Source organism: Pleurodeles waltl, chromosome 3_1 (assembly GCF_031143425.1).
Source record: "Pleurodeles waltl isolate 20211129_DDA chromosome 3_1, aPleWal1.hap1.20221129, whole genome shotgun sequence".
Lineage (NCBI taxonomy): Eukaryota > Metazoa > Chordata > Amphibia > Caudata > Salamandridae > Pleurodeles > Pleurodeles waltl.
The window spans coordinates 786,074,094-786,087,787 of NC_090440.1; the positions used below are offsets into that span (position 1 = coordinate 786,074,094).

Sequence of the window (13,694 nt, forward strand, 5' to 3'; positions counted from 1 at the left end):
CTGGTGAAGGTTGGGAGCAAAGCTACTAAGTGTGTGGGCACCCTGGCACTAGCCAAGGTGCCCCCACATTGTTCAGGGCAAATCCCCCAGACTTTGTGAGTGCGGGGACATCATTACACGCGTGCACTACACATAGGTCACTACCTATGTGTAGCGTCACAATGGTAACTCCGAACATGGCCATGTAACATGTCTAAGATCATGGAATTGTCACCCCAATACCATTCTCGTATTGGGGAGACAATTCCATGATCCCCGGGTCTCTAGCACAGTACCCGGGTACTACCAAACTGCCTTTCCGGGGTCTCCACTGCAGCTGCTGCTGCTGCCAACCCCTCAGACAGGTGTCTGCCCTCCTGGGGTCCAGGTAGCCCTGGCCCAGGAAGGCAGAACAAAGGATTTCCCCTGAGAGAGGGTGTCACACCCTCTTCCTTTGGAAATAGGTGTGAAGGGCTGGGGAGGAGTAGCCTCCCCCAGCCTCTGGAAATGCTTTGATGGGCACAGATGGTGCCCATCTCTGCATAAGCCAGTCTACACCGGTTCAGGGATCCCCCAGCCCTGCTCTGGCGCGAAACTGGACAAAGGAAAGGGGAGTGACCACTCCCCTGACCAGTACCTCCCAGGGGAGGTCCCCAGAGCTCCTCCAGTGTGTCCCAGACCTCTGCCATCTTGGAAACAGAGTTGTTGGGGGCACACTGGACTGCTCTGAGTGGCCAGTGCCATCAGGTGACGTCAGAGGCTCCTTCTGATAGGCTCTTACCTCTCTTGGTAGCCAATCCTCCTAACCAGGTAGCAAAACCTCCTTTTCTGGCTATTTAGGGTCTCTGATTTGGGGAATTCTTCAGATAACGAATGCAAGAGCTCACCAGAGTTCCTTTGCATCTCCCTCTTCACCTTCTACCAAGGATCGACTGCCGACTGCTCCAGGACGCCTGCAAAACCGCAACAAAGTAGCAAGACGACTGCCAGCAACATTGTAGCGCCTAATCCTGTCGGCTTTCTCAAGTGTTTCCTGGTGGTAGATGCTCTGGGGTTAGCCTGCCTTCACCCTGCAGCAGAAGCTCCGAAGAAATCTCCCGTGGGTCGACGGAATCTTCCCCCTGCTAACGTCCTGACTAGTGTGGTCCCTGGAACACAGCAACTCTGTCCAAGTGACTCCCACAGGCCAGTGACTCTTCAGTCCAAGTTTGGTGGAGGTAAGTCCTTGCCTCCCCACGCTAGACTGCAAAGCTGTGTACCACGTGATTTGCAGCTGCTCCGGCTCCTGTGCACTCTTCCAGGATTTCCTTTGTGCACAGCCAAGCCTGGGTCCCCGGCACTCCACCCTGCAGTGCACAACCTTCTGAGTTGCCCTCCGGCGTCGTGGGACTCCCTTTTGTGACTTTGTGTGGACTCCGGTTCACTTTTCTTCTAAGTACGTGTTGGGGTACTTCTGTGGGTGCTGCCTGCTTCTGTGAGGGCTCTCTGAGTTGCTGAGCGCCCCCTCTGTCTCCTCCTCCAAGTGGCGACATCCTGGTCCCTCCTGGGCCATAGCAGCCCCCATGGCTTGCTTACGGTCTTTCTGCGTGGGAACACCTCTGCAAGCTTCATTGTGACGTGGGACATCAGTCTTCCAAAAGGAGAAGTCCCTAGTCCTCTTCTTTCTTGCAGAACTTCAAGCTTCTTCCAACCGGTGGCAGCTTCCTTGCATCTTCAGCTGGCATTTCCTGGGCTCCTGCCCACTCTCGACACTGTTGCGACTATTGGACTTGGTCCCCTTGTCTTACAGGTACTCAGGTCCGGAAATCCACTGTTGTTGCATTGCTGATGTTTGTTCTTCCTGCAGAATCACCCTATCACGACTTCTGTGCTCTCTGGGGGTAGTAGGTGTATTTACTCCTACTTTTCAGGGTCTTGGGGTGGGCTATTTTTCTAACCCTCACTGTTTTCTTACAGTCCCAGCAACCCTCTACAAGCTCACATAGGTTTGGGGTCTATTTGTGATTCGCATTCCACTTTTGGAGTATATGGTTTGTGTTGCCCCTATACCTATGTGCTCCTATTGCAATCTATTGTAATTCTACACTATTTGCATTACTTTTCTTGCTCTTACTTACCTAATTTTGGTTGGTGTACATATAACTTGTGTATATAACTTATCTTCTTACTGAGGATACTCACTGAGATACTTTTGGCATATTGTCATAAAAATAAAGTACCTTTATTTTTAGTAACTCTGTGTATTGTGTTTTCTTATGATATTGTGCATATGATAGAAGTGGTATAGTAGGAGCTTTACATGTCTCCTAGTTCAGCCTAAGCTGCTTTGCCATAGCCACCTTCTATCAGCCTAAGCTGCTAGAAACACCTCTTCTACACTAATAAGGGATAACTGGACCTGGCACAAGGAATAAGTACCTCTGGTACCCACTACAGGCCAGGCCAGCCTCCTACACTCCCCTTTATCTTTTGGTGTGGTAAAAACTGTTTTCTGTTTCATTTCAAGCGGTTTTGGAGCCCTTAATGGAGGTGAACCTGGCGCACTAACTTTATTATAGCCCTGTAAACGACAATAACAATTGTCATTCCATAGGTGCCACCGTTTTATTCAGACATTTTTGTGATCAATCTGTGGTGCAGCTGCTTCGAAGAATTTATGCAGTAATCGAAGTGGAAACAAATGCTGTGGATAATTCATTGATGCTTTTTTAGGTTGAGCATTAGCGTTCGACGTATGGTATACTTAAGTATACTTATACTGTGAAGAAAAGCTATTTGAGTTGCAGTGTCCTTCAAAAATTCTTGCTTGCTGGTGGTCAGTTCTGCCTCTTTGTCCTGCCTTTTTTTCACTTTGGAAGCTGCACAAAGTGCTGTGTAATTGTGCTATGTCCTGTTTATCTCTTCTGTAAGGGACTTTTTTTTGGCATTTGCCTGTTTCACCTCAACAGTGTGGGTGCTTGTTCAGTCCCTCCTCTCCACCAACTCTCTCTGTAAACATAATAAAAACAGAGGGGGGCTTTTCCAGGGCCAGCTCGCTCTCGCTCTCTTCCTCTTGTTATTTTCAGTCTGTGTAAAGAAATGTTCAGTCAGTAATTTACAACGCTAAGAGCTGTAACTCGAGCAAACACGACACCATTGCATTCCAAATGTATTTTTTTCTTGTAATTTGTGTGGCAAGAAAAGTCTGGTTATGTGTTTACAACGCTAATAGCTCTAACTCGAGCAAATGCGAGACCTGTTGCATGGCGAATGCTTGTATCTATAACGCTTCCATATGAACAGGCAGTGGTCAAGAGGGCTTTTCTTAACCGCAGTAATAAAAACACCTGTCTTCAATCCACAGGTCTTTAATGTGCGCGTAATATTTCAAGGCTGACAGATCGACTCGTATTTCTTGGACAAGAGCTGTAAATTGTCGCGAGCGTCTTTTAAGTTCCATGAATCTTCGGAAGTACTTCACATTGTTGGCAGGAAGCACTTCATAATATTTGCTTTCCGAGATTTCGCGAGTTGTGTATTTTTTTGTTAGGAAAGCTAGAAAGAAGGCAGCACCGTTCATTAATTTTCTTTTATTCCTGCTCGTGGCAGCTTCAAGGCATTATTAAAATGTTAGCGTGTGTTTGCGAAGCGGTTCCATAAACACTGATTTTCTAGAGAAAAGGTAGCATGTGAATACACGTTTACCATACATTCTGCGTGTCTTTCGTTTCGGAGCGTAAACTAACTTTTGTTAAACATTCCTATCAAAAAGGGAATGTGCGTATGCGCTTTTGAGATTTTTTTTTTTATAAGCTGGTAGTGGAAGAAAGGCTTTGTTATAAAGCCGATCTCTTAGACAAGAGCTGTAAACTGTCGCAAGCGTCTTTGAAGTTCCATGAATTTTGGGAAGGACTTCACGTTGTTGTAGGGTGACCACCTGGCATTGAGGCAAATTCTGGACAGGACTGTAAAAAATTCATGACAAAGGGTCAAAATTCAGGACAAAAATTCAAGAACAAACATCAGTTTTACAGACACACGCGAGAGAGGCCATATGGATTTATTTACTCTTTTTTAACATAGCACTATTTATTCACGTGGTCCTTTTGGGATTGCCTCCTGGTATGCTACATTCAGGTGTCACATTAGGTTCTTGTTCAGTAGTAAATTAATGCCCTTCAGTACTGAGGCAAGGCCATCACCCCTACCCAAATCTACCTAATCTTTCTTGAACACCAAAATGTTGATTATGTTTCTGAACATTTTAAAACCCATAGCAAACAGTTTGGGAAACATTAAGGTAATTAACCTTATGCTAGTTTAAAAAAACATCTGGCTTACCCCGACTGCCCAAATCTAAAAAAACTTTAAAGAGGCAGGGCGGATGGTGTGGGCGACAGTCTCACACCTAATGTCAGGATGTGATGTACCCACAACTTGTTCGTAGTCCAACAGCATTAGAGTGTATGTCTGGGACTCTACATTTATCTCAGAAATGGGAGCCCAGACTACCAATCAAAGCCAATGAGGAGGATGAAATTGAGATCAAATGGGAGATCCACAGTAAGTGATTCAAAGGGTTGTTGCTACGAAGTGGATAAATAAGGAAGAGAAGAACAAGGTGGGACAATTCCTAAAATCAGACAAGATGTGTTCACCAAGACTATCGGAAGGTATTGGGTACCTGGGGAATTGTCTCTGCACACAGGAGAGAAACAGAAGAGGCACTGTCAAGTGGTTGAAAAAGCAACACCATCCACCTTGGCAAACTCTTCTAGTGCAGTGGTCTGCTGTTCGTGCTTGTGAAGGGTGAGCAGAGGCTAGATTTGCTGTGCATTCAAAGAACAAAGTCAAATGTCGGGCTCTGTCTTCAATGGGAACTTAGTGTTTACTTTTCTTTCTCTGACTTCAAAGTGGGAGGATTTATGCGACAATCTTGCTGGATACTGGGGTTTGGAAAGAGTTTTTTCCTATCACATGAAAACATTTAAATAAACTTCAGAATAAATCAGAATTAGGAGATCAAATGAAGGACATTTTTGTTAATTCTGAACTGTGCTGGAAACAAATACCTTTATACAATTAAAACAAATAATTGCATTAGGTGATGCAATTTCCACACATCATCATCTGTGCACAGTAAAGTTTGATTTGAAAAACTGTATATCTGTGCAATGTAATGGTAATTTCAATAATAAAAATGTGTTGTCTGTAATGGCAGTGTGTTACCATGCATACTCCACTCCGCTCTGCACCACTCCACACCACTGCACCCTACTCTTTATCACTCCACTTTACGCTACTTCACTCTTCTCCATTCTGAACCACTTCACATTATGCCACTGCATTTTAAGCTACTTCACACTATGCCTCTCTACTCTACTCTGTACCACTCTACTCTATGCCAATGCACTTCACACCTCTCTGCACCACTGCGCTCTACTCCTCTGCATGCTATACCACTCCAGTCTGGGCCACACAACTCCACTCTATGCCACTCTGCAACACTGCACTGTACGCCATTGCACTCTATGTTAATATACTCTATGCTAATGCACTTTACTCTATAACACTCAACTCTATGCCCATGCACTCTACATCAATACACTGTACATCACTCTAATCTACTCTGCACCTCTGCACTCTATGCCATGGCACTCTACACCACTTTACTCTATGCAACTCCACTCTACCCTGCACCTCTCCACCCTAAGCCTCTTCACTCTACTGTGAAACAATCTACTTTGTGCTACTGCACTCTGTGCCACTGCATTCTATGACACTGCACTCTGCACCTCTCCACTCTATGCAACTGCACTCTACTCTGAAACAATCTATTCTACGCCACTGAACTCTATACCACTCTGACCACTGCACTCTAGTTCAATGCTCTCTACACCACTGCACGCTGACACTCTACTCTGCAACACTGCACTGGCCACCACTATATTCCTCACCACTCTACTCTGTACTACTACATTCTGCACCAATCGACTCTGTGCCACTCTACTCTGCCCCATGCCACTCTATGCGACTGCACGCTACACCAGTGCACTCTAAACAGCAGCACTGTATGCCGCTGCACTTTACTCTGCACCACTGTGCTATATGCCACTGTTCTCTGTACCACTCTACACCACTGCCACTGCACTCTAGGCACTATACTCTACTCTGCACTGCACCACTCTACAATACTCCACTCTGCACCACTCTATGCCACTGCACTCTATGCCACGAGTCTACTCTGCACTCTGACACTGCACCACTCTGCATTACTACACTCTGCCACTCTATTGTATGTGCCACTCTACTCCACAGCACCCTATGCTACTCTACCCCATGCCACTCTACGCCACTGCACTCTGCCCCAATGCACTATAAACAACTGCACTGTATGTCACTGCCCTCTACTCTGCACCACTGTACTCTACGCCAGTGCTCTCTGTGCCACTCTACATCACTGCACTGACAACCTACTCTGGAACATTGCACTCTCTGCCACTGTAGTGTACATCACTTTACTCTGCATCACTCCACTCTACGCGACTGCACTCTACAGTACTGTACTCTACTCTGCACTACACCATTCTACACTACGCCACTGCACTCTCTGCCACGCGAGTCTACTCTGCACTCTATGCCACTGCACCACTCTACACTACTGCAGTCTCTGCCACTCTGTTGTATGCCACTCTACTCCACTGCACTCTGTCATTCTTCTCTGTCCCACGCCACTCCATGGCACGCCACGCCACTCACTGCACTCTACTCCAATGCACTCTACACAACTGCACTGTACCCCACTGCACTGTACTCTGCACCACTACGCCACTGCTCCTATGCCACTCTACACCACTCCACACTACTATGCCACTAACTTTTAGCCATGCTGAGCAGCAGCCACTCTGGTGTTTAACATGGCTAAAACACATTAGCAAAGCCAATAACTCTTTCGTAGACGAGACCTATTGGCTTTGCCAATGTTTGTTAGTACTATAAGGTTCTGATGTCCCTGAAAGGACTGTGAATATGTAAGTCCTTATTTTAAACATGCATTTGACGCCTTGTCAGGGGTAGTAAGGACTATATAAATACAATTACATCATAATATAGGCTGCTACAAAATGCGCAAATACATTTCGGTTAAATTTGAAAAAGTGCTTCTCAAATACAGATTTGAATAATATGCAGTTTATACCTAGTACTAACATTCTTTATAACACTCCATTAAAACCACACACTCCAGAGCTCACTTTGGAACACCCTTAAGGTACCTCTCTAAAAGAAAATGCCTTTGCCATCAGAAAGCTTCCAGTGACTCCTTTGGTGAAATGCAGTGCAGGTTTTCAAGCCCCTTTGCATTTGCAGATTGCCGACATTTGCATTTCTTTTAGGGGAGGAGACACCCTGGCAAGAAGGCCTTTTCTTATCTGTCCGCCCCTCCCTCCCTCAGAGCACAGGAGACCCCCTGCCTTTCAGTCCAGCTTCACTAACCTGCCTGTAATTGCGCCATGCCCTCCGTTGTCCTTTTGGTGAAAGGCTAAACTTATGGACAAATGTCACCCTACATTGTTGGCAGGAAGCACTTCATAATATTTGCTTTCCGAGATTTTGCAAGTTGTGTACTTTTTTGTACACCAGTGGCCTTCAGTTGGAAGATAATTATCTTAGCTTAAAAGATCATTATCATGAATCTAACTGACATATGTGGATGTTGTTCGCCCCAGGCATTGATTTATTGTCCCTAAATGTATGTGTGGCAACTTTCACAGCCACTTTGAAAACTATTTGAAACAATATACCACCATGTGGATCATTCTGACTTGCTGTTTTTGTTCTCTTTAATTTGCTACACTCTTTTATGTTTTTTTTTTTAAATATGCTTCCCATGAATTAATGTTCATAATATAATGCTGAAGTTATATTGTAACTTGCTAAGTTTGTTTGCTTTTTTATAGTGGCTCACAGTGTCAGCTTAATCTTTCATCATGCATCTGACGAGCCTAAAATAATACCTATACTAGCTCCCATGTTCATGATGCATAGGGACAGTTTAAAAGCCCATCAGTCCTGGCTCAGCCTTTCATGATGCATTGGCACAGTTTAAAATCACCCCATAACCGCCTCAGCTTTTCATCATGCATCGGCACAAATAAAAATGTAATTAGTGTACGCTCAGCTTTTTACCATGCGTCAGAAAAGATTCAAATCTTATTAGTGCCCCCTCACACTTTTGTCATGCGTCAACACAGCTTCAAATCTCACCACTACCAGACCTGCTGTGCCTGCTCAGCATTTCATCAGGCATTTGCACTGCTTAAAAGCTCATCAGTACCAGTTTAGCCTTTCGTTTTGTGTTGGCATAGCTTAAAATAGCACCATTTCTGGTTCATCTTTCATCATGCATTCATGCATTGGCACAGTTTTAAATTGTATTAGTGCTTGCTCAGCCTTTCATCATGCCTAGGAACAGCTTCGAATCCCACCAGTACGGCTCAGCTGTGCCCACTCTGTTTGATTATGCAGCAGCACATATTCAAATCCCATTTTAGCAGGAAACACTATTTTGCGTTGGTTCATACATTTATTGGGAGGCAGTAACAGTTCTGTTATTACATTTTTAAACATGCGTAAACACGACCAAGGGGAAGTTGTGTGCGCGCAGCACTGTTTTTGTGTCCTACTTTTATATTATTAAGTTTTAGTTAATTCGCAAGACTGCTGCTTACTTTTTGCTACATCAAAAAGGCTCTAAAGTTTAGAAAACTTTGCTCTGGCTCACAGGGCCACTGGAATAATGTGTCAGGAAAGGACCAAATTAAGAGGCAGGGTTAACCAATTTATGTGCAAGAAAAGTCCAATTATGCATTTACAACGCCAATAGCTCTTACTTTCACAAATGCGAGACCTGTTGCATTGCAAATGCTTGTTTTGCTATTACTGTGACATAAAGAAGGACATGATGTAGATAACACAAATGTTTGTTCTAACAGATACTGCAGAAATGACAGAAACCTGATTACACCAGACAGCTGGCGGCGGTGTTATAACCATGGGACAACAGCTTTCAAACCAGACACAAACTGCTATGAACAAGCTGCCAGAAAAAGTATCAAAGCATCTCTGGCTGGTCCGTGAAAGTGGCTTGTTAACCTACGATGAGTTTCTTGGCAGAGTAGCTGAACTTAACGATGTGTAAGTTTTACATTTTTTCTGTTGATGATTTTGCCTTTTCTATTTTCTTTTTACATCAAGACAGTACAGTGTACCCACTCGTATCATTTATTTCTCAAATTTAATGAAAATAAATGATCCTAATTCTCATCATTTTTGTAAAAACAATGAAGTGGAAAGTGTATTCATAAAGTGCAATATTTGAAGAAGTTTATCTTTAAATATGCGCATAACTAAAAGCATTACAATAATTCAAAGATAAACATACTTTTTTGATCAACTTCTATTGTTTAAACTATTGTGCCCCTGCCTTGCATCACCCCGATTTGAGGGTTGAAGCAGTGAATCCAAAACTTGTGCACAATCTGGGACAACATCATAGAACTTGTTCTTGGTAGTCAGTTGTTGTATCGAACTGACAATTGCATTGTAACAGCTTTAAAGCGCTGATGCCTATTCTTTGCACTAGATGAGATCAATTTGCTATGATACAGGTGTGTGTGTCCATTTGCGGCTTCACTAATCGGGCAACGTATATCAGGTTATTGTGTTTTTTTAATTTATGTATTTTTTTAATTAGCCAGCTTAGATCAGACCTGACTATTGGTTGGCTATGTGAAATCAACATTTATTGACACTATCAAACAATTTACCCCCAGCTGCACTTCTGCTTCAGTGATGTCTGCACTATTGGTGCCCTTGTTAGTGCTCTCTTTAACTTCCTGCATGTGACGGAAATTTTGTGGGGCATGAAAAAGTACTGTAGTCTGACTTGAGACCTGGGCAGTGACCATGGCTACTGTTCCAATAAGGAATGTTTATTGGAGAGGAGACTTCTTACTTGCTCTTTTGTCTGTCTGCTGAAAGTTTCGAGCTGGGTGTGGTGAAAACCCCCAAAATACAGCAGAACAAGAATAGCCTTAAAGAGTTTAATCACAAACAGTAGCTGGCTTAGAATGCAAATTGTGTTGGATAAGTGTGTGGACACAACCCATGGAGTTGATAATGTCCACACATAAAGCAATTTAGCTGCCGAAGCCTTATTATATCTCTGCTGCCTTAGAGGTCTTTGTGAGCAGGAATCTAGAGGTATTCATCCTTTAGATGAAGGCTTACTAGTCAGTCATCTTTTAAGAAGAAGTCTGTGATGGAGAAAATTACTCTCTGTTTTAAAACTGGAAATCAGGAAACCATTCTGGTGCATTTGATCATTAGCCTCCATTTCTTTTCTTTCCTATGAAGTTCTAGTAATAAACCCTGGATCAGTGGTGTAAGAATCTTTCTTGATTGCAGTCTTTCCTGCAAGGGCTCCCCACTTCACCTCCACCTGTACCTCTGAGCGGAAATGTTGCTCTCCTGCTGCATAGCATTAGAGTCGAGAGCTGCAAAGTCCAGCTCTAGTTTTTGTACAATCTACAAAGCTCAGGGATTTTCTGTAATCCACAACCTGTCCTCTGTAGGGCCCCCAAGTTGAACCTGCTAGTGCCAAACCTTGAGAAAGGAGTATTGAGCTCACCAGGTGGAAGCAGTCAAAAGGCTCCAGGGTATCTGGGTATTGCTTTTATTTTTGGATGACGAGTGCTGCAGATGGGAGAATTTTCCCGATTGCTGGATTTGCAACTAACATTGCTGGAAACTGCCACAGTGTTTTTTTGGATACTTCAAAGATTTTTAAATGAGGCCAGTCTGTAAGTTGGACTTGTTTCAGCTGTGATCCTGGCCCTTTGTGCACTACTCAGACAATGGTGTGCAAATCTATGAAACCTGTTTTGCTTTTTTCCAGCTTGTTGTAGATCTTATATAATGACACAGCCTTATTTCAAAAACAGCTCCACACAGCTCACTTTCTGGTACTTAGGTGGTCATTATGAACACGGCGGTAACAACCACTGTGTTCATGCTGGCGGTCAAAACACTGACCGCCAGTGACCCCAAAACCCCGCCGGCCACATTATGAACATTTCTGTGGGCCGGCGGACGGAAACATTGTTTCCGCCCGCCAACTCACAGAAAGGCCCGGCTGGGACATTGATGGCAGCTCCACACAGATCACTGCGCGACGGGGCACTGCACTGGGGCCCCTGCACTGCCCATGCAAACTGCATGGGCAGTGCAGTGGCACCCCCTCCGCCAGCCTTTGCCTGACAGGTGAACCCGCCAGGAAAAGGCTGGTGGAAATGGGAGCATTATCCGCAGGGTAGCGCAGCTACCCTGGCGGATAGTGTTTCCACTCACCGCCAGGCTTCCTGACGGAGGAAGCCTGGTGGTGAGTGAGGGCCGCCACCATGTTCAGAATATGGCGGGTTGACCCGTCATGCTGGCTGGCGGTTTCAGCTGCCAGTGCCGGCATGGCGGGCCAACTCGCCATGTTCGTAATGAGGGCCTTAGTCTTTCATGGTCATCTCTGCTACTTTGGGGATTGCCTCTCTGAAAAGATATCTGGAATGGTGTTGCTCAATTCTCTGTGGATAAATTGATTCCTCTACTCTGGATCTGAGACCTAACTTCAACCCATTGCTTTATAAGCCTGGTGAAAAAACTTTGTTGGTGTGGAACACCACAAATTCAGAGGTTTCTTTTGAACCTTTTTAAGGTTGTATGGAAGACACTCTTGTTTCATTACACTATTTTACAAGGAAAGGGGTCATTCAGGCTCCAGATAAAGCACCCTTCTCTTTAGAGGGCACTTGCATTCTCTGGCTCACTGCATCCATGAGGTGTTTAGGACTAGATCCATTGGCTTTTTTACATTTGACATCAATACATCGATGATAGTAAGACCAATGTTGCCAGTCCCTAGAGTGAGGTGCCCAATAGAGTCTGTTGGACAATGCTGTCCAAAATTTGAAATCCTCTTTTAAAGTGTTTCCTGATGGATTAACTGTAACTTGCACCTTCTCCATGCACTGCTTATACCCTTTTATATTATATCACTTACACCTTCTAAAAGAGTAGTATTTACAATAATAGTTAATGACATCACAAGTCACATCTTTTATGAGCACACAGTGCAGGGTAGAGTGGCAAGTAATAGTTAATCTAGTGTGGCTACCTAGTTAAATACATTGTGAATTGTGGTGCTCCAGCTATAATAAATTTGAAGATGTGTAAATTATAATTTAGAGGTATATGTTTACAATTTCAAATTCTTGCGAATTTGGTTTGTAGTTTTGGGTTTAGTTAAAGAATAAATAAAGTTTTATTAATTTAACGATAGTGCGTGATTCTTAAATTTAAGGTATAATTATTCCCTATAACTTTAAAATTTGTAATGATTGTATATTTTAAGATTTGGTTTGTATTGAAAGCGTAAGTAAAGTTTTCCTCACTATAATAATGGTTTGGCCTTTTGTTTTTTTCAATGAATATATATGTATATGTGATAATGGGACTGTGACGTTATTTGGGAATGCAGTAGTAGTCATCTAGAATCTCTCAAAGATTAAGGACCTAACCAATTTAAAATATTAAATCAGTCTAAGGATGAGGCAGATGTCAATCTATCACAAAAAACATATTTTCTACCTCATGCTAACTGAATTTTAGCATTGCTCTTTGTTACATCAGGAGTCAGTGTAGCTCTTTTATCTCATTTTGTTGCAGTCATTATTGTTCTGGTTGATCAAATAATTGTATTCAAGATGTTGCAATTGTGTCTCTTTAGTACTACATCTAGCAATAATTCCACTAGTATTGTACAGTCTTTGATTAATCTTTTTGCTGCTTATTTTGGTGGTTCAATTTTTTTCAGATTTTTAAAGTGTCAAATGATTAATCTCCTAGGAAATGTCTAAGATTTAAGTAATCTTCATTATTAATCCACGTTTCCATTTAGACATTTGAACCTGCTTTAGTCTGTTCTGATTTTTGCTGCTAGGGGAAGGAAGTTGAAAGCTTGAAGCACTTTTCTCTTTTGCCAAGACACAACTTAATTACCCAACAGTATACAATACTGAGCTCACTATCACTGTGGTCTTGAATAATCTCAAGAGTTTTGTAGAATGTTGTTGGTGTCAGAGCCCTGATATTATTAGCTTGCCCAGTAGCATTCTGCACTATCAACCACCCCATCCTCTTTGAAAGACTGCCTGAAATCGGCATTACCAGAATCACCAAACAATGGCTAAAGTCTGAAAGTATGCATCAGACTAGTCTCTCTCCACAACTTTTTAACATCTGCGTGTTACCTCTGGAAAAACTGTTGAAGGACTTCAGCGTTCAGTTGTACATGTACTCGAAATGACACGCAACTGATTTTTGGCATGTCAGAAAAATTAACATTACCATCAAATATGCCTTCCTGTCACTGAGTGATTAGATGGTGGAGGGCCACCAAATTCCTGAAGTTAAATCCTGATGAAACAGACCTAAACGTTACAAAAAATGACTTTACCAACTGGTCCTCTGAGCTCTGGCTGGAAGTAACTGAACCATCTCCTAAACCTGTAAACTCCGTCCGTAATCTTGGAACTTAAATCAATACTGACCTTTCCCTAAATATGCAGGTGAACTAAGTTGAGCTTCATGTTCTGTACAGCTGAAAAAGAGTATTATTTTTCATT

At 43.2% G+C, this 13,694-nt stretch overlaps 1 protein-coding gene across 1 annotated transcript in view; it reads left to right on the plus strand.

The window, feature by feature from the left end:
• Positions 1-13,694, plus strand: part of RNF141 (ring finger protein 141) — a 185,764-nt gene that overhangs the window by 38,623 nt on the left and 133,447 nt on the right. Inside the window, exon 2 of the mRNA XM_069223617.1 lies at positions 8,952-9,153. Within this exon, the coding sequence (XP_069079718.1) occupies positions 9,011-9,153 (143 nt within the window). The 5' untranslated portion in view covers positions 8,952-9,010. The remainder of the gene's footprint in view (positions 1-8,951; positions 9,154-13,694) is intronic.